This window comes from Dendropsophus ebraccatus, chromosome 14 (assembly GCF_027789765.1).
Source record: "Dendropsophus ebraccatus isolate aDenEbr1 chromosome 14, aDenEbr1.pat, whole genome shotgun sequence".
NCBI lineage: Eukaryota > Metazoa > Chordata > Amphibia > Anura > Hylidae > Dendropsophus > Dendropsophus ebraccatus.
The window spans coordinates 24,348,648-24,370,266 of record NC_091467.1 but is presented as its reverse complement, the minus strand read 5'-3'; the positions used below and the strand labels follow the sequence as shown (position 1 = coordinate 24,370,266).

General features: G+C 42.9%; 1 protein-coding gene across 4 annotated transcripts in view; it reads right to left on the bottom strand.

The window, feature by feature from the left end:
* The window catches only part of GRB7 (growth factor receptor bound protein 7), an 81,386-nt gene that overhangs the window by 3,183 nt on the left and 56,584 nt on the right, over window positions 1–21,619 (bottom strand). For all 4 annotated transcript variants that reach the window (XM_069953211.1, XM_069953213.1, XM_069953212.1 and 1 more), the window contains 13 exons: window positions 15,064–15,247; window positions 14,021–14,153; window positions 13,553–13,709; window positions 12,851–12,972; window positions 11,088–11,165; window positions 10,667–10,804; window positions 9,330–9,440; window positions 9,138–9,236; window positions 8,115–8,189; window positions 6,640–6,756; window positions 5,289–5,349; window positions 4,776–4,863; window positions 2,699–2,792 (listed from right to left, as the gene is read on the bottom strand). In XM_069953211.1, coding sequence (XP_069809312.1) covers window positions 2,699–2,792; window positions 4,776–4,863; window positions 5,289–5,349; window positions 6,640–6,756; window positions 8,115–8,189; window positions 9,138–9,236; window positions 9,330–9,440; window positions 10,667–10,804; window positions 11,088–11,165; window positions 12,851–12,972; window positions 13,553–13,709; window positions 14,021–14,153; window positions 15,064–15,247 — 1,457 coding nt within the window. The remainder of the gene's footprint in view (window positions 1–2,698; window positions 2,793–4,775; window positions 4,864–5,288; window positions 5,350–6,639; window positions 6,757–8,114; window positions 8,190–9,137; window positions 9,237–9,329; window positions 9,441–10,666; window positions 10,805–11,087; window positions 11,166–12,850; window positions 12,973–13,552; window positions 13,710–14,020; window positions 14,154–15,063; window positions 15,248–21,619) is intronic.

The window sequence follows — 21,619 nt, the reverse complement described above, 5'->3', positions numbered from 1 at the left end:
ACAGTGTAGGTACGCAAACCTATCAGTACCATCACAGTGCGACCCATATAAAGACACAGCTAAACTAAGGACATTTAACACGGAAAAGATTATCAAACAAAAAAACGTTATATCGTATTTAAGCAATAATCCTTCAGTGTGTATGCAGGCAACGATCAAACTACTGACGAAATTTTGTCCGTGCGTCGTTCATCGCATATTTTGAGCTGACCATAAAATCATCATTAATTGTTCAATAATCTTTCGTTGTATGTACACAAATGAACGACTATCATTCCATGTATTATGGCGAATGATTTCAGGTCATTCCCGAAAAGGTTTGTTTGCAATCGTTTATCGTTAATTGGTGGAAACTAAAAATCTCTTTGTCTGATAGAACCCTACAGTAAATGTACAGGCAGGCCATTGTGACATCATCAAAATAGAGCACACAGTTAGGATACAGGCCATTGTGACATCATCAAAATAGAGCACACAGTTAGGATACAGGCCATTGTGACATGAATAGAACACACAGTTAGGATACAGGCCATTGTGACATCAACAGAACACAGCTTTAAAAAAAAAAAAAAAAAGACGGGTGACATCATTACGATGGAACACAGCCTGGAATGCAACAGAATACAGCCTATGGAAAGACATCATAACAGAATGCGGCTCGTAGCTAGACACACAGGCCGTGGTGACACCATTACAGAGGATTCATATTCCACATATCCAGGGCCGGCGTCAGCACAGGGCCTACCCGGGCAAGTGCCAGGGCCCACAGTGCCTCTAGGGGCCCAGAGAGGGAGAGGAACCCAGTGTTCTAATGTTCAGCCTGCTTACTGTAGTGCAGGGTGAGAGGCTGAACATCAAAAGACACAGAGAGAAAAGGGTGAAGGACCTGATCACATGACCCGAAGGTCCTCAACCTTACAATGTGGAGAGCAGCCTGATAGAGAGCAAGAGGGAGAAGACTGAGCTGTAAGTGCTGTGTGTCAGTGTCTGATGGCCCTCTTACAAGGGACGATTATCGTGCGAAAAATCGTTATATCCTTCGAATTTAAACGATAAGCTTTCTGTGTAATTGCAGGCAACGATCGGAAAATTGAAAATTCCACATTCGTTCGCTCAAGTTCCGCATTTTTTCACTAATCGTTTAGTGTAATTGCACATTGTTCATTGTTTTGCTGGGATGAGAAGGAATAAACGATGATAGTAATGATCGCAATAACGATCGTAGTAACGAACGTAAACTAACGATTATCGCTCTGTGTAATATGGTGACCGATTTCACGTTAACGATAAACAATCTCTTTTGCGATCCTTTATCATAAGTCGTTAAAAATCGCTCCATGTAATAGGACCCTGAGTCTGCCTGGTTCAGTCAGTCAGTGTCGATCAGAGTCAGTCAGTGTCAGTCAGTAAGTATCAGTCAGCCAGTGTCAGTCAGTGTCTGTCAGTAATGAGTGTTTGTGTATGTTAGTGGTGTCTCAAGTGATTGTGCATTGTGTGTGGATGATGGGTGCATAGTAGATGGATGAGGGGCCCGCTGAGGCTCTGTTGCCTGAGGGCCCAAAAACCTGGAGCCGGTCCTGCACATATCACTGTACTCTTAGGGTACTATTACACGGAACAATAATCGGCCGAATCGGCCCGATTCGGACGATTATCGCTCCATGTAATAAATACAACGATCAGCCGATGACAACAATCATCGGCTGATCGTTGATATAGATTTGGACCTGTTTTCGTCGGGCGCCGACCGCGCACTGCTACGTGTAATAGCGGTGCGCGGCAGGCGAATGACCATATACATTACCTATCCACGTTCCAGGGCTGCTGCTGCGGTCTTCTCCGGGTCCCGCGCACTTTAGCTTCAGAGCGGCCTGTCAGCTGACAGGCCACTCTGAAGTTAGAGCGCGCGGGACCCGTGGAGAAGAAGACCGCAGCAGCAGCCCTGGAACGTGGATAGGTAATGTATATAGTTAAGCAAGGGCTGCAAGGACATCGGTAACGATACGGTTACTATATCTTTACTATAAGTGGATGGATACACTGTGTCCTTTATATAAGACTACAACTTCCAGCATGCCCCAACAGCCTAGGACATGTATTTCAACAGGCTGTAAGTGAATGTTTTGCAACTGCCGTAAGTGAATATTGTCATGTACAGCAGAAAAGACATTGGGGGAGATTTATCAAACATGTAAAGTGAAACCGGCTCAGTTGCCCCTAGCAACCAATCAGATTTCACCTTTCATTTTCCAAATAGTCTGTCAGGAATGAAAGGTGGAATCTGATTGGTTGCTAGGGGCAACTGAGCCAGTTTTGCTTTACACCATGTTTGATAAATCTCCCCCCCCCCCCTCCCCCAATTGTTACTAATAAAAAAATGCTGGTGAAGAGAAATTTATGGGTGTGAAATGGATGGAGGGCCAGAAGAGGCAGGTGCGAGGAGAGGGAGACCAGAATAATGAGATTCTGCCAGAGATGAAAAGGTCAGGCAGCCTGTAATAAAGTATGCCGCAATCATTATAACAGGCTTATCTGACAGCGGGGACACAGCTAATGGCTGTCACGTTATATAATTCTTATCAATCTGCGGTAAAACAAGCCCATTAGACTTGGCGGCTGCACAGTCCTGACCGCTGGGCACAGTGCACACTCGCAGTCCATGCTCTCCCGCTGCGCTGGTGTCAGTCACGTGACGTACCGGTAAGATGAGGTAGTGCTTGATCTTCTGTAAGTGACACAATGACAGGACGAATCCTTTGGGGTTTCTTGTGCTTTCTCGCACTAGGAACACTCTGCAAGGAGACAAAGAGAGCGCTAATGTTAGTGATGGAATATCACAGGATATAATAGGATATGATATCATTCACTGGGACAAGGAAGGATGGGAGGGAATGATGGATGAAGGAAGGGAAGGAGTAAAGGTCCTTTTACATGGCTGTCCAGGGATGCAAACGAGCATAAATCAGCTAGATCGGTGCTCGTTTGCAGTGTCTTTACAGGGCACAATCATTACTGTGGCTGGGCCACACAAACAATCCCTGTATCATTCGAACAGCCATTTGAAGGGGTACTCTAGCAAAAAATATTCTTTAAAATCAACTGGTGTCAAAAATGTCAAAGATTTGTAATTTACTTCTTTTAAAAAATCTCAAGTTATCCAGTACTTATCAGCTGCTGTATGTCCTACAGTAAGTGGTAAAATCTTCGCAGTCTGGAGAGCAGTAGAGTTTTTCTATGGTGATTTGCTATTGCTCTAGACAGTTCCTGACATGGACTGAGGTGGCAGCAGAGAGCACTGTGTCAGACTGGAAAGAATACACCACTTCCTGCAGGACATACAGCAGCTTATAATTACTGGAAGACTGGAGATTTTTTAATTGAAGTAAATTACAAATCTCTGGCACTTTCTGACATCAGTTGATTTGATGGAAATTTTTTTGTCCCTGGCGTACCCCTTTAAATATATTGCAAATGGCCACACATGTGTGACCGATAGCGATAAATTTTACCGCCCGCACAATAAGATTTGATCAGCCGATGAGCTGGTTTATTCCCAATCCTCGGCTGATCACTGACACTTTTACATTACATAGGGAGGCAATAAAGAAGGGGAGGGAAGGAGTAAAGGAAGTCAGGGAAGGATAGAGAAAGGGAGGAAGAGGGATGGAGGGAAGGAAAAAGAGAGTAAGGGTCCTATTACACTGAGCGATTTTTAACGATTAACGACTACTGCTGCGTTTACACGGAGCGATAATTCGCCCAATCGATCGTTTAACGATTTTGAAGCAACGATTTTGTTTTTATAACAATCAGCATTTAGATGAATAAATTGTTCGAAAAATCGTTAGAAAAAACGTTATAAGCCCATCTCCCACATAGGGTGAATCTTTGAAAGACTGCACAAAGCGATCTGCGAATTTTTAGCGAACACCCAACGACGATTTGAGAACATGTTGAAAGATCAAAATGAACGATAATCGTTCCGTTTAAACGCACCATAACGATAAACTATCGTAAATGAGATTGCTTATCGTTAACCTGAAATCGTTCACCATATTACACAGGACGATAATCGTTAGCTATGATCGTTACTATGATCGTTTACTCCTTCTGATCCCAGAAAAACAATGAACCATGTGCTATTACACTGAATGATTAGTGAACAAATGCGGAACTTGAGCGAACGAACGTGGAATTACAGCAAACGATTAACGATAATTTCAGGTTCAGATCTATATCAACGATCAATGACATACTAACGATTTTTCGATCGTTGCCTGCAGTTACACAGTATGATTATCGTTTCAATTTGAACGATTTAACGATTTTTCGCACGAAAATCAACCTGTGTAATAGGGCCCTAAGGAGTGAAAGAAGGAACTTCAGCCACCCAATTCATGGTTTCACCCGAAATCTTGTGCCATATTACACTCTGTCCTCTATAACAAGGGTTGAGGAAAGGTCTCTGCAGGCCTGATGGGTCCCAATATTGTAAGACAAGAAGCTCCAGGTATCTGGTCAGGGTCATGGGGCTATGAGGGATATAAAGTAATCTGAGGGATTACTGACACTTGTGAAGTGGTGATATGGTGAGTGTCTAGGCCGGGTATAATAATCCTGATGACAAGTCTACAGTGACGTCACAGCAAATAAGAAGCTTCTGGAGAACACAATGTTTACAGTAAACAGGAGAACAATAGGTATGATGATGGCTGCCGTTCCCTTACTGAAGGAGTACTGAATCACTGATGACAATATGATTGCATGGATCTTACCCATCCACCATTCCTTGTTGCATTATCAGTCGCTGAGTCTCATCTCGGGACAGACGCCCATGATACCACGGCTGAGTCTTGTGTATCACTGACGGGATAGAAATACATTGGGTGTAACTATACCTCAACAGTGTGATGCAATTCATACAACTACAGACAGGCCAAAGTCACATAGCAGGTCCATATGTATCATCAGTGGTATTTGGAATAGATGGTCACATGATCAACCCCCACCCCCACCCTCTCCGGATTAAAGGGGTTCTCCAGGATTGGAAAAACATGGCTGCCTGGTTTTGTAGATAGCTCAGCTGCAATACCACACACAGGCTGTGGACTAGTGTGGCGCTATTGCGCGCAATCATATGAGGTATAGTAAGTTAAATCATGTTGCAGACAATTTGGACCCGCCCATATCTGCAAGAATGTCGTTTCCCGTATAAAGATGCTAAAAAGAAGAAAATCTTATTATACGGTCACAATAGCAATAGTGTATTTTTATCCTATTGAACGTACCTGCACTACTTGGGGTTGTCTGGCACGGTGTGGGTAGACTATATCGGTGGGTTGTCTTTTTCTGTGGGAAAATAAACACCATTTTACACACAAAATATATATATTCTAAGCAATATCAAATGATCACATGAATTATACATATATATATATATATATATATATATATATATATATATATATAAAATATAAGACAAATACTATAGATTTAGGCTGTGTCCACACAACATAAAAAACTACGGCCGTAGTTCTCGCCGCAGAACTACGACCGTAGTTTTGCGGTGTGTAACAAAGCCTTATGTGCAATGGGATCCCGGCCGGAGCATACACACATCGTGTACGCTCCGGCCGGGAGCCCATATGGTGCCGGAAAAAACTGACAGGTCAGTTTTCTGTGGCGGGAATTCAGTGAATTCTGGCCGCAGAAAGACCTGTCAGTTTCCGGCCGCTCGCTTCACTGTGGGCTATGGGAAGCTCTGATGTGGGCGCACGCTGATGCACCCGCATCAGAGCTCCGCGGCCGGAAAGATCACACGGCCGATACTTAAGTACCAGCCGAGATGATCCGTCCAGAGAGCGGCCGTTCTGTGACCCGGCCGGGGTCACGGAACGGCCGGTCTCATACGTAATGTGAACAAAGCCTTATAGTACATAGACATTGCTCTCTATTAAAGTGACTCTGTACCCACAATCTGACCCCCCCAAACCACTTGTACCATCAGATAGCTGCTTTTTAATCCAAGATCTGTCCTGGGGTCCGTACGGCAGGTGATGCAGTTATTGTCCTAAAAAAACTACTTTTAAACTTGCAGCCCTGTGTCAAATTGGCATGGTTTAGAGTACTCATGTCCTAGGATTGCGACACCCCTCTGTCCCTTTTCCCCTCCCTCCTCATCATTAGGAATGCCCCTAGAACATTTTCTCCTATTAATCACCTGTGTGAACACTGCACATGGGCTGGATCGTTAAGGTACCTGTGCAGTGTTCAGACAGGTGATGAATAGGAAAAATGGTGAAGAGGGCAGAGAGGAGGGACGGATGGGCGTCACAATCCTAGGGCATGGGTACTCAAGGCCACACTAATTTGACACTGGGCTGCAAGTTTAAAAGTTGTTTTTTAGGACAATAACTGCATCACCTGCTGAACAAACCCCAGGACAGATCTTGGATTAAAAGCAGCTATCTGAAGGTACAAGCGGTTTGAGGGGTCAGATTGTGGGTACAGAGTCGCTTTAAGCACTCCGGGCTCCTTATCCCTATATGATATATAGATTAGTGTAACCATAAATATAATTTTCTAGTCTGAAGATACAAACTTCAATACTGCAGGTTTACAACTGCAGATAATACCTACCCTCCAGGACTGGGCTTCTTCAAGGGCCACTGAAAGTGCTTCGAGAGGATTCTCTATTACGCGACCGGTACACCCCGAAAAATCCATGGGAACCAAAGTGCTATCAGATACACTGCGCTATGAGAACAAAACAGTCAGTGACAGGCGTCTATAAACTGAAAGGGTAATTTTTCAGTGATAATCAAGAGGTTTTATGAAGATAGAAAAATATGGCCACTTTCTTCCTGAAACTTGGCTCATGTTGTCCATTAGTGGCGCCGGATATTGCAGTTCAGCCCGGTGGGCAGTCCTACTCAGTGATTGACAGCCTTCTGTATGTAAACTTATAGACAGATTTTGCTGTCAATGATTACATTTTGGACTTTTTTCTGTGCTTAGGAGTCCAATGGGTGGTCTTACTGGTGATTAACACCTATCTCTGTATGCATATAGTCATATAGGGAATGCTGTCAGTCTCAGTAGAACCACCCACTGGACTCTTAAGCATAGAAAGAGCAGGGATGTAAATTTAATAAGTTAAGTTAATAAGTACCTGACTATGATACTATATTCTGATTCTGTAGTGCACTACTCCTTATTAGAGACTATTGATGCTACAGTGACTGTAAGATAAAGATTAGTGTTGAGCAGACTTGCCAAACATTTGGCTAGCCTATGGCTGTATCCAGGTTTTTCAGGTCTCTCTAGGGCAGCATCCCACTTCTTTAGCCACTAGAAGTCAAATAGAAAGCATTCAGGGTTCGAAGAACGTTGCCGACCTATTCGGCAAGTCTACTCAACACTAATAAAGATAATTCCTTAGACCCAGTGGGCCCACTCATTAGGTCTTAAGATGGCCATACAAATAAACTAGCTGTATACCAAAATCGCTGCCAGACTCTTTTAGCGACAACTTATCTGACGAGAATTGTTAGTTGTGAGCTGAAAAATGGACATGAACTTGTACTGTGCACTTCTGTGTGTGACCATTATCCTGTCCACCTGCGCAAATCATGTATTTCTAACTTGTGGATCGATACAGTAGACTTTGACCTGTGTGCTCAGTTGTATTCCATATTTAACTAGTAGTGTAAGTGCTGAGCTGGAATATTAAGCGGCTCTATTATTAAACAGGTATATAACCATAGGCTGATGTTACGATATTTTACTCAGACTCAAAACATTGCATTATATAGGAATCTGCTTGGTCATGTGTGCCATGTGAAGCCAGTCATCATGGTAATAATATCAGCAGAAGATGAGAAGGCTGATTTTGTTGTAGGACGTGACCGACAGACATGACACAGAATTGACAAGCCCAATTTTGACCTTTGCCATGGGTCTGCTCTTCTGTATGTGTGCCGTTCCACATAGATAGTGCTGTATGTTGCTAGGACAGTACATTACAGAAGGCAACAAGCTATATTACAGATAAGCTTCTAAGAACTGAAATTCTAATCTAATAATTGGCACAGCCCAGTCATTTCCCATAGTACCTGTTTTTTGAGGTCTGTCCAAGACTGCGGACTTCGCCTGGAGAGCTGGTAGTTTTTATAGAGCTGGGCTCCGTACTGTAAGAAAGTAGGGTTGGTGAGAATCATTTTCTTCCAGTCAGGAGACGAATTTTAGACAGAATGTATTTCACATATGCAGTTGGGCCTGAAGAAACCTTGATGAAACTGTAAAAGACACGGCTCCCTGGACACCTACATGACATGGTTCCTGGACAATTACAGAGCATGGTTTCCTGGACAACTACATAACATGGCTTCCTGGACAACTATAGAACATAGCTTCCAGGACAGCTACATAACATGGCTTCCTGGACAACTACAGAACATAGCTTCCTGGACAGCTACAGGACACGGCTTTCCAAAAAAAACACGGAACATGGCTTCCTGGACAACCACAAACACAACTTCTTCTACAACTACTGTACATGACTTCTTGGACAACTACCAACCATGGCTTCCTGGACAACTACAGAACATGGCTTCCTGGACAACTACAGAACATGGCTTCATGGACAACTACAGAACATGGCTTCCTGGACAACTACAGAACATGGCTTCATGGACAACTACAGAACACAACTTCTTCTACAACTACTGGACATGACTTCCTGGACAAGCACTAACCATGACTTCCTGGACAAATACAGAACATGGCTTCCTGGATGACCACTGGACATGCAAGAAAACAAAGACACAAGGACAACTAGAAGACGCCTTCCTGGATAAAGATATTTCAAAGATTCATGGACGATCACAGAACATGGTTTCTTGGACAACTACAGGGCATGACTTTTTGGTCAACTACCAAACATGACTTCCTAGATAACCGTAAAACATGGCTTCCTGGGCACATGACTTCTTGGACAACAGCAGAACATGCCTTCCTGGCATGTTCCTTAAAGAACTACAACACATGGCTCCTTGGACGACCCCAGGACTTGATTTCCTGGCTCAACCTAGCACATATCTTTCAAACCCACACCAAGACATGAACTTAAGGCTCACCTTAAATAGACGGATGGCAGTAAGCCAACAAGTACGAGACTGTTCATCCTCACTGCATAAAATCTTTAGCCCTTTAGTGCCGCTCCTCATCTTGTAAGGCTGAAACGATCCGATGCAATAATGTTAAAAAAAAGTTATGACCAAGATAATACAGGAAACTGAAAACTAAGAAATCCATCAAATTCCACTTACCTTTAAACAGAAACCAAATTCTGTGGGGGCGCTGTAAAGCTTCTTTCCTTGTGTCAGGCAATAGGCATTAGATTCATTCACATCAGCAAAATACTGTAAGTGGCGAGGGTCCTAAGACGTTAAACCATAGCAACAATATTGGTTATACATTGGTTCAGAGCCCAGAACCTCCGATACCATCGCGGTTACTGTTTAGTCAACCAATGCAGAAACCTGAATATATTTAATATGATCTATTTTTTTTTTCTTTGTATCACTTGGTCTCAATTAGCTCGGGTTTTCCCCTCTAACAATAATGGAGCTGGTGGTGTTGAGTAATAACACAACTTCTTTCATCAGTCACCCTTCTGCCAACTAATGTATAAATTATTCATAAGTTAAGCTTTATATTTTATGGTTTTAATGTATGTAAACTGCCATTGGCTAATAAGAGTCAGAGTTGGTTTGGTGATCCATACCATAGACTATTTAACAGTTCTGAGTTAAATGTGACTATAGTGCCCTCTTTTTGCACTTGCACATCATACTGTATTTTCATGCTCTCTACTCTGTCTGTGACTGTCTTCCCAAGAAAAATATCTGACCAGGCCTGTACCCATACATATGCCTAACTAACTCTAAAAGATCTGACCTCTGAATAACGCCCCAATACATGACAGTAAGTTGACAATACACGTACCAATCATAGCTAGAAAGGTAACCTTAAAAGATGATTGTTAACATTGGTTGTCTGAAGAAGGCATCATAGTGTGAAGGCTCTGTGCCTACAAGCCTTACTATGAGACCAAGTTATGCGATTGGCATGTAATACTAAATTTCCCCTGTGGAGGCAGTGCAGCATTTTCATACAGTGATATCTGCTGATCACTAAGAGTTTGATGTGTAGGATCGGGGTGATCAGCTGCACGCATGGGTAACTCTTGTTTAAATAAGTGTGGTTTTGTTGAGCCAGTAGGTCATAGAAGGTTAAGAAAGGTTATAGAAAGGGACGTAGAGCTTTCTGTTTCATTTCGGAAGTTTAAAACTTTCTGAATTGGCCCATATTCTCCTGCAGTCCATGCTGCATACCCTGGACCCCAGGAAGGTGCCACTTTCCAGTGACAGACCAGAGTTAAGAACATTGCGTCCTGAAGCAACCTGCATGAAGAGAAGGAGACACAGCATGGAGCCCAAGTTTTGTGAACAGTTTAGGGCCTATGGTAGACTTCCATTGGTTGTTGCAGCTAATTTGATATTCAACACCCAAAACACCAACACCCAACGACGTGTTAGCTGCTTAACATCTCCAGATTTATAGCTGGAATTGTGAAACATGTGGTATGCAGTTACATAGTTACCTTGGATGTCCCCTTTGCAGAGTAATAGAGGCCGGAGCGGCGTAGGAAAAAAAAGAAGCGCTTCCATACTTTGCGTCCACTCTCCTTCATATGTAAGTAGCCTTGGATTTCGGGCCAGCTGCCTGAGTTGAGGAAGTTCTGTGAGGGAGAATATTTATCAGGTTTCACCCAGGTTACGTGTGTATAAAGTGATCTTGGATATCTTTGGATAGCAGTCCAGACTTGCTTTAGTTGTCAAGTCTCTGTAACCCTAAACTGGTTGATACTTGCTCTAGCCTTCTCTAAACTGTCCAGTCACTGTACAGAACGTCCAGGACCCTGTCACACTATCAACAAGTACTGAGGAAACCAGATGTAAAGCATCTGAGATGTCCTGGACGTGGCTGACCAAGCTCCTTGTCTGTACTTCTCAGTTACCCACCTGTATAAGCTCGGAGTGAGACAATCCTTTGTGAGCTTCTAAGTTTCCAGCAATCATATCCTCTGGGAATAAGGCATACTGTGAATGAAAATATAGGTATTTGTACTTATGTAAAGAATAATTTTTTACTAAGACTAAGTTATGGCTTGTTTTAGAATCCAAGGTTTTATTCTTAAAGGGGTATTCCCATCTTAACTAATATAGTTGTACGACTCCAAATACTGTACATTCATTTAGCAAATTTGCCTCCTTGTCTTGACATGCTGCTCTTTCCCTCCTATTGTTGACAGCTCATTGTCTAGGTGACCGACCACCACTCTGCTCTAAAATCAGTGGTCTGGCTGAAAAGTTTTATCAGCTCTTGCATGTCCTTGAAGCGTTTCTTCAGCAAGAAAGATTGTTGCAATCTCGACTGCATCCTCTCTTGTCTAAGCTTTACTGAAACCTTTGAAATGAGACGCAGGTGATGTAAGAAATGTCATTAAAAACCTCATAGGGAAGGGTTGATGCCAAGACATTTGCCTGCTAAAGAAATAGCCAACGCACTCTTCAAAAGTCGTGTGCACATGTTGTCGGAGATGTTAAAACTTTCTTCTAAGGCTTAGTACACACAACTGTTTGGACCCTCCATTGGTAATTCCATCAGATTTGACAGGAAGGAAAAGTGCAGCATGCTGTGCTACTCTTCTGATCATAACACCATGTCGGAACACAAAGAACCCCATTAAAGGTCAATGGGCTTCATTGAGCACAGTTGGTGACATTTAACGGGTAGGGCACTGCTGTCATGTCCTCCATTGCAGAAGAAGCCATGATGGCAGCGTGAACAGCGTGAAGGTATGCTATACTACTGCTGCGATGCATGGATATGTTATGAATAGTGTTGAGCAAACTTGCAGAATGTTACGTTCATCTGAACCCAAATACTCAGTATTTGACTCCTGGCGGCTGGAGAAGTTGGATGCCGCTCTAGGGGGACAACATGGGTACCGCCTATGGCATCCAACTTCTCCAGCCGCCGAGAGTCAAATGCCGAGCGTTTGGGTTCAGACAAACATTGCTGCAAGCAAGTTCACTCATCGCTATTTATGAAATGTCTTTCTAGTCCCTAAACAGCAACTACAAAGTGATGACAGATAAAATCCCAACTTTTTATACCCTATCCAGAAGCTTGATTTGTGGAGGTTCAACCAATGGGACCTCCACCAATCCTGAGAATAATGACAAAATTGTCTCTGGAATGAAAGGTGATCACCACACATGTGCAGTCAGTGCTTCATTCCTTCTCTATTGGAGAGACAAACAGAGGTCAGCATTCAGAAATGTTATAAAAAAAAAAAGCATGAACTGGATGGTCCGTATGGAGAGGGTGCATACAGTGCATAAACCCTGTGAGGTACAGGCTGCCCTCCTGCAGAGGATGCAATAAGGGAAGAATGTTCCCCTGCAGCTGCCACCATGTTTTAGAGTGTGGTCGGAGAATGTAGTGAATGGGAAAAAACCATGGACGCTAGTTTGTGTGGTATTATACTCGCTGTAGTTGACGCAGCTGAGCTGGGATAAGTCAGAAGTATTTTGCCACTAGGGTTATTTATGGTGGCCGGTGAAGCAGAAGCACAATGACTAAAATATTCTTTAACGTAGAGGATTCTGACCAGGACATAGCTGAGTGGCAGGACAGAGAGGAACATGTAATTATCTGAACAGTCCCTGCCACAACCATTTATCTGTCTTCCTGTAGACATAAGATCCTTTGTACTCACCGGAGATCCCCGAAACAGTTCATACTTGGCAAAATTCTTGCGAAAAATAAACTTGCTGTCTCCTCCAGCTGGCCACATGGCCTGCACCTCCACCACCGACTCGTGATCTTCAAGGCAACGTTCTGCGGAAAAAGAGAGTATTTTGCTACATTAACAGTGGGCTGACACCTACCCATCTTATATAGACAACTAAGGGAAATAAGGCCAATGTTAGGTAAGGTCAACATTCCTCCATGGCGTGTTATACGGCGATCTATACCTATGGATACACACAATTTTGTGTATAACAGAGCGTTTTCTGTTCACATATGGGTAGGATGTTCCTATGAGCAACAGGACTATGCCATGGCATTGCAGAAAGGAGTATGAGCTGTGATTGGATTGGCCAGAGGAGTAAGGGAAAGAGAGTCCTGTGTGTGTACTACTGGCAAACAGCCCAGCCTTGGCCTCCCGAAAGACAGAGAGTGAAAAATAGCTGTGCCCCATAGAGGGCGCTCTCAGGAGCTCAATATCAGGAGGATATTTTATCTTGTCATCACTAAAGGGTTAATCTAACAAAACAGAAATAACAGGTTTATACAACTAAGTATAAGGCTAGCAAGGTTGAGAAACCATAAGCCTATAGATTATCATTAAGTAAATGACAGATCACTGAAGATTTTGCACCAAATTATTTAAAAAACACATAGTTGTAGCACTCACCGAGCCCGAGATGTGGATGAAGCTCCACCAAGGACCAGCTCTCATCACTTAGACAGTGCGCCCTCTCTACCAGCATATCACACAGATGCCGCGCCGTGGCTCCCGCTGTCACTTCTAGTGATCGACATGTGCCGTCCTCACTATATACTTTCACCATCTGCTCTTACAGACAGACATCGTTATATCAACATATATCCAATATTATAGGGTCAACCCATGTTGCGTCTAGCCCTACATTGGCCCCTACTTATTGCTGTAGCAGTGCCCCTATAGGTCATCATAGGTAAAACACAGTAAATATTAATTTGTTCATAACCTTCAATGTAAATATATCAGGAGTTTAGGGAATTGTATGTAACTATTGGACTATGCCAACACTTTTCCAAGCCTTTACTGTATGTATGATAATGAAGCTAGACATAATAACAGTCAGTAGTGATATACATGATGATCCGGTATGGTACTCACATGAGGCCCCCCTTCCAATGGGGAACTGCTGTTGGGTGTGTTACTAAGGATTGGAGAAGAGTTGCAGAGTTCTGGGAATGGATTTGGGATGTCAGGGAGTGATGATGATCGTGACTCCTCATCTCGTAATCGCCTACAATAAAGAGACTATTTAGAAAGGGTCCTCTGGGCCCCCACTTAATATAGTTTTTAAAGGGAACCTGTCATCACCTTCATGCTGTGTAACTCATTGAGGCTCCTCCAAGCCTCACCAACCTTGACTGATAGATGCCTCGCTGTTTGGGTATAGTGAGAGACAGAGGCTCTGATGACTTGTGGGTCACACAGCATCAATGCCACCAATGGCTGCTTGGCTCATAGACTTTGCATGTGACATGCTTCATGATAGATGTAGACATTTTAATATAAAAAGATGAGCGAAAAGAATCTTCCAAACTGAGATTCGTTTTAAACATTGCAAAAAGTTTGGTTTACTACTGAACGGAACTTTTTGCAAAGTTCAGAACGAGTTCATAAATATGGCAGCCGCTAATCTAAAAAACAAAAAAATGGGATGCTCGCCTGTCCTCAATTCCCTGTTGTCATCATCCGGATCCCTGTGGTCTCCAGCAGCCTCCAGCTCGCTCAGCCAATCACTGACTGAGACGGGAAAGCGCAGCGGTCAGTGATTGGCTGAGCGGGCTGACACTCTTGAGACACTGTCTGTATCACTGTCCATGGTGCTGCCCGTCTCAGTCAGTGATTGGCTGAGCAAGATTTTGGCAACAGCAGGGGACACCACAGACCAGAGGAGCGTGGACAGGTATAGTATAGATAAGCAAACTCTTTGGGTGCACTAAAACAGCTAAACGCCTGCAATCATGTAGCTGTTTTAGTGTGGTTTGTTTAAGGTTCGGTTCTGATGGACCCAAACTTTATCTCAAAGTTCTGCAAACCTGCCAAACCCAACTTTTGAAAAGTCTGCTTATCCCAACAATAATGTGGCCACTTTCCTTCACTATTAATAGCCAAGATGTCTTTTCGACCCACCCCTCATAACTTACCCCCATCTTCCGCTCTGTATTAACAATGGCTGTGACCTTTTCACCTCTATAGACAGCAGGTCGGCTTTTTCTGGGAGACCCTTGTGCGGTGTCAGACCACGGCTTGTGCCTCCCTCTCTTTCATAGGGGTTGTCTGGTGCTGGACTGTGACTGCTCTCCAAGGCCTCCAGATCCATACTGCCCCCTAGTCGCAGAAGAAAGAGAAGATCAATAACTTAGCAGTCCTCAACTACTCAACTCCTGAGGTCTTTATTACTTAAGAGTCAATGCAAAAAATGTCCAATACCAAAACCGTTCTATACCCCCGTAAAATGATATATGGGTCTGCCTAACCTATATACAGTATATATTGCCTAGTCTGTCATGCTATGGATATAGCTAATAGAGACATGGTTTGGGGGAGGAAGCAGTTGACGTAGCAGGCCCAAGAATCTAGGTCTCCATTCACATTCAGACAAATACATTTCTTTGAATTGGCAGCTATGGGATTAGGATGCAGTGCTGAGTCTGAGGAGATGTGATGTGACAGATGGACACTTTCCATGTGGGCTGTGTCTTTAAGCCGTAAGGTTGCTGTTTGGCTTTGGCTGTTGGCATGGATTCTGCTTCTTCAGCTAATTTTCTTTCCCCGCTCTGACCTGCACCCGACCTGATTCGCTCCTCCTTCTGGGTTTAAAATGTAACTGGGAGGGAGGCAGGCTCCTCTGATACCTGTATTATTAACACGTTCAGCACAGACGGCAGCCTATGTACACACGCTATAGTGCGGCTTAAGGTGTGGCTGGGAGTAACTGTATCATTATACTCCAGCACAAAATGCAAAGGTGCTTAAAGTTATCAGGACTGTAACGTGTGCACTGTACAGGGGTGGGACTACAAGTCTCATCATGTCCTGCTGGAACTTGTGGTTCCTAAGTAGCTGAAGAGAAACCACTGTGTTCATCTGCAGCTGCTTATAAGATTATGGGCCAACCATGAGAATTATATTCATGTCTAGAGGATTTTTTAAAAGTCTGACATTCATAGTCCAAAAAAAAAAAGAAATCAGTCCAGACCATAAGAATTATCTTGATTTAAAGGGAACCTGTTGCGCTGAAATGGGGGTGTCATGTTATAGAGCAGAAAGAGCTGAACAGATTCATACAGTATTTCATTATAATGGCATCTCTGCTGCCTCTGGGCTAAGTAGTCAAGTGGGGGGTACTACTCGTTGATTGACAGCTTTCTTTGTAGGCACACTTAGGTGTGAATCATTGAGGAAGACCACCCACTTGACTTCTACCCAGAATAAGCAGAGATTAAGATGAATAAATGACTAGAATGTTCCCCTCAAAACTAATTATCATCCTGCTCAGCTCCTGCCTTGTCTTGGAGGCAGGAAGAAGAAAGAGGAGCAAGGGACTGGAGGCTGCTAAACAGGGGACTGAGGCAAGGTAAGTATTGTTTTTTCTATTCCCTTCACCCGACCCTGCCAACCTACTTATTTTTAAATAAGGGCTGAAATATCCCTTTAACCCTTCAATCTATGAGATGGTTTCACAATTTTGCAATTTAGTTTTGCTTGTGAGCCAAGCAACTCTTCAAATATAGAAATGAGCATCAAGTGTCCATAGGGCAGGGATAATCACCACAAGGACCCAACTTTTCCATCCCCTATCATTGCTTATCTCCTCAGCCCGAGTTTGATTCACGGGCTCTGTTCTATTTTTGCTTGGAGCAATAGGGGATGGAAATGCGGAGCACCTGGAGTCATTGGCACCGGCCTCTGGGTGCTTTGTATATTTGAAGGGATGTAAATTGTGTGGCTCACAAGCAAAAGGTACACCTGTGAAGGTTCTTTAACCCTTTCCTGGAGCTGGTATTAGTTACCATCATGAAACCATGTGACAGATCTCCGATGATTGACAGTAATTGTCCGGTGGGGGGCCCAGATATTGGATACCATAGAAAATAGTTAAATTTAATAATCTGTCCATACAAAGGAAATACAAAGGGAACAGAGTACATTTTCTAGATTCGTATGGGATGCTGTATTGTTACATGTACATATAGTCGTGAACCTGAGATCACTGTATAATAGGTTTATTCAGGTATAGAGGATACTGAATGCCAGCATGTTGAAGGAATGATGTCAGCGCTCGGCTTCGCTTTACAGAGTGGAATTTGGTTTGATTTCGACAAATCCAGGACTGTCATGTAGAAATAATAGCTTTATTCACACATAAGAGGAACAGGTAGAACAAGGAGTACATGTAATCCTCAAAGCCTTAAGGAATGCTGTGTTATTGTTATTATTCCCTCTTATGTATATAGCGCTGACATCTTATAGAAAATGGAGTCATTCATGGCAGTGGACAATGCAATCAACCTCTAGTCTGGGCCAAATCCACGGCAAGATAGTCAACGAGGGGTGAAGACTCAGATTCACCAGGACCTGGGTCATAGGGATTACAGACTAGCTGACTGAAGCAGTGCATAGCCCCCTGAACTGTATAGTTAAAGGATCAAAGCCAAGTGCTGTAATCTCTAGTCTAAGACTGGTATTTTTAAGTATTTGTAGAGTTGTACCCGACCTCTAAAGGCCCCACTGCCAGATATGTCAACAGTACCAAAATATAAAATAATGACGGGATAGTATGGTCAAGTCAACACCTCAATCTCTTTTTGTCATGTTCCTCTGAACAGTATTTGCAGTGTGTCCAAGGCATTATTCTGCTGAAAGAGGGCACTGTAATAAGGGTATCCCACTGCCATGGGGGAGGACTTGGTCTATAAAATGATTAGGTAGGCGGTATGTGTGATTAATCAGACCAGGTTAGCTTTTTCCATTGCACCATGATCCAGTTGCAAACTTTCAATGACTATTGTAGGCACTATCGGTGGTGGACAGGGTCAGCAGAACCAGTCTACAACTATCAACATCATAGCCAACAGTAACTGTTTCAGAAATTTGTACCAGAATAGCTCTTCTATGGGACTTGGCCATATAGGACAGCATTGCCTTCTTCCCCCACTACCACTAATGAGTCTTGGTTGAAGGTTCACCAGTTGTTTTTCCTTTTGGTAGCTAAACACCGGGAACACCTTAGCAAACCGGCCATTTTGGAGAAGTTTTGACAGGAGATGAGCGAACCTCGAGCATGGTCGAGTTCATCCGAATCCAAGCGTTCGGCATTTGATTAGCAGGGACTGCTGAAGTTGGATAAAGCCCTAAGGCTAGCTGAAAAACATGGATATAGTCATTGGCTGTATCCATGTTTTCCAGACAACCTTAGAGCTTTATCAAACTTCAGCTAATCAAATGCCGAATGCTACTCGGATGAACTCGAGCATGCTCGAGGTTCGCTTATCTCTAGTTTTGACCCAATTGTCTACTCGTCACAATTTGCCACAGTCGCCCAGATCCTTACACTTTTACATTTTTCTGTCTTCCAACTTGTTGCCTAATACGTCTCACCCCTTTATATGCAGTATTTTCATATTACGTCACAGCTGATCGGTACATACTGTATATGTACTCCAAATTTAAATGAGGCCCACCTAAAAGTATTTGCTCCAGGTATCAAAGCCTAATAACATCGCAGATGTTGGGACAGGTAGTTCCCCTATGCCAAACTAACCAATTGAGTCCTTTATACCTTGGACTGGTAATAAGATATATATGTATATGTATCTGGAATGTCTTCTCGGACCTCACAGGATCAATTGACTGAATGGAGATAAGACTATGGAATTTTTTTTTTTATAAGTCAGACTTTAGAACAAGAGAGGTTAGTGCAGGTATGTGACCCGAATGCTCCAATGGTTCCCACACAAAGGAAACGAGACAGTTTGCATTTTTTTTCCTTTCTAGGTCCTCTTGCGGAACTCAAAGTGTCTGCACTTGTCAATCCTGTTTAACCCCATGCAAGTCAAACCTGGCCTGGGAGACAATTCCTGGACAGCAATGAAGATTCAAGATCTAGTGGCACCATTCTATCTCCGTTCTTCCTGACAGATACCACAATAGGCGGCCCCTATTATAAGGCATTGGGGTCAATAAGGCACCGTTAGCATCCGTCATGCAGGGTCTTCAGCACCTATTTTCATGGAGAAAAACTTAATTGAAGAGCAGATGCGAACTCGGCCTCACTCTGCCCAATGTGTCATCTGTCTGGTTAATTTAACACGGCGTGCTATTCCAGGAAAGACATGCTCCGCGCTCTCAGTGGGCCATTTAAACAAGCAAAGCTTGCCATGCATGACTTGGGTTAAACATGACCTTTTTTTTTTTAAGCTATTGAAATAATTTAAAGCAAATATTTAATTTACGACACACAAGAATCTCATCTGTTGCTTTATTCCCTCCGAGGATCGGTGATATGTGGAGCTATTAGGATTGTGTAATTGCCTTCTGATATGTCTATAAAACCTTAGTGAGACCTTAAGGGGGGGTGCACACATAGGATTTTTTGTCAAGTTTTTTTTTTTTTGCTTATATAACATAGTACACTACAGAAATGCACTTAAAAAATTGCGTAGTTGTCATGTTTTGTTGAATTATTGGGGTCAATAGCCTGTTTGCTTAAAATACCCATAGGCTTTTCTATTGGACTTGAAAAACAGAAGAAAAATGCATATTAGAAATGCATGTAAGCGAAACTATGCTACCAAAGAAGCTGTAAAAATGCTTGAAATTCAGTTATTTTTTATTTTTTATTTTTACAAGCAAAGATGAAGTCAAAGCCAAGGAGAAGGAAATATACATGGAGGAAAAATGCTTCTCCTTCCTGCATTGGTGCATGTATGTCCTCAGCCAGAAGTGGATGCAATGAAAAATCCTTTGCTATCTTTCCATTTCCAGGGCCCTTTCCCCTAATAAAAGTAGGAAAAATTCTCTATGAATTAACTTAAAGGGGTACTCTGGAGAAAAAAAAGTTTTGTGTTTTTTTAAATCAACTAGTGTCAGAAAGTTATATAGAAATGTAAATTTGTGTCAGGAACTGTCCAGAGCAGGATAAGTTTTCTATGGGGATTTGCTACTGCTCTGGACAGTTCATGTCATGGACAGAGGTGGCAGCAGACAGCACTGTGTCAGACTGGAGAGAATACACCACTTCCTGTAGGACATACAGCAGCTGATAAGTACTGGAGGACTTGAGATTTTTAAATAGAAATAAATTACAAATCTGTATAACTTGCTGAATTTTTTCCCCCTCCAGAGTACCCCTTTAAAGTTTATGGGAGATAGGGAAACAGCCAAGCAAGATCACAACTGTTTAGGTTTTGTGCATTGGCAGACACTTATAGGGAGCAAGCATCTGCTTTATCAGGATTATTAGGCTTTGTCTATAAGTCCCATAGGCTTTGAATGCAGTGGCAGTGAACATGCCATTAGACAAAAATGACACACAGAACCCTTCTTCTTATGATTGGTTGGGGTCCCAATGGTGGTGGGCCACTCAACAATGAGACCTTATTCTGTTTTATGTCAATTATGAGACATCCCCTTATTGCAGAGTGATGTAGCATGTGCATTTGCCTCTCTATCAGGACTGGGAGTAGGTATCTTCTTGTGATAGTCCAGCTCACTTTAGGTTAGAATCACATGTGGCAGTTTTTGATGCAGTTTCATGGTGAGCCTAGAGAGTAGATGCAAAAGAAGGAAAGTGGTACTTCTTGCTCTTCTGCATCATCACCTGTGTGATTCTAATAGAAACTGGAAATTCCCTCAAGCCGAGAAATGTCCTACAGCTTGTCAGACCAATAAACCGTAATAGCTTAACAAAGTATGTCATCAAACTCAGCAGAGATGACATCACCGCTCTTCAGTATCAGTCAAGTTAAAGAACTTCGGTACAATTTTCAGCGACCAGTCTAAACTGAGAATTTTGTACTCAAATTTTTGAAAACATGCATTCAAATTCAAAAGAATAAAAATAGTAATATGCAAAAAGATCCGTGGAGCCTCAGTTAGGAGTATCAAAACACGGGACTAGCCAGATATCCCTCCAGGGAAGGGCCTAAAAAGGGGTTGGCTCCTGTATGAAGACCACCAAAACCACCATATTAAGTGGCCCTTTCAGTCAATATCCAACCCAATTACGAGTCTGAGGATATGACCAGGGAAATACCAAGGCCAGGTATCCATCCACAGACAGCTGTTTCGGGTTGTTGCCCCTCATCAGTGTGGAGCAGGATTCAGGCTAGGTGGGAGCAATGTCTAGTAGTCCAATACAGCAAAAAGATCACTGATCTCAGGGAGACCAGCCAAAGAAGACACTGTCGGTTGCTGGTTAACTTTCTCAATACAGTGAAATTCTAAGTGCATTGCCATTGGGGAGCATGTGATGTTTCTCAGGGAGCAATGCATCTAGGATTTCACAGTATTGAATGCTTTTATCAGCCGCCGACAGTGTCTTCTTTGGCTGGTCTCCCTGAGATCAGTGATCTGTTTCCCATACAGGATAAAAATAGTAGCACACATGTTCACAATATGGGAACTTTGTACGATACAGCTTGTCAATCTTAAGAAGTACGGTCGTCTCCAAGATAAGCAATAAATCTTTGATAGGAG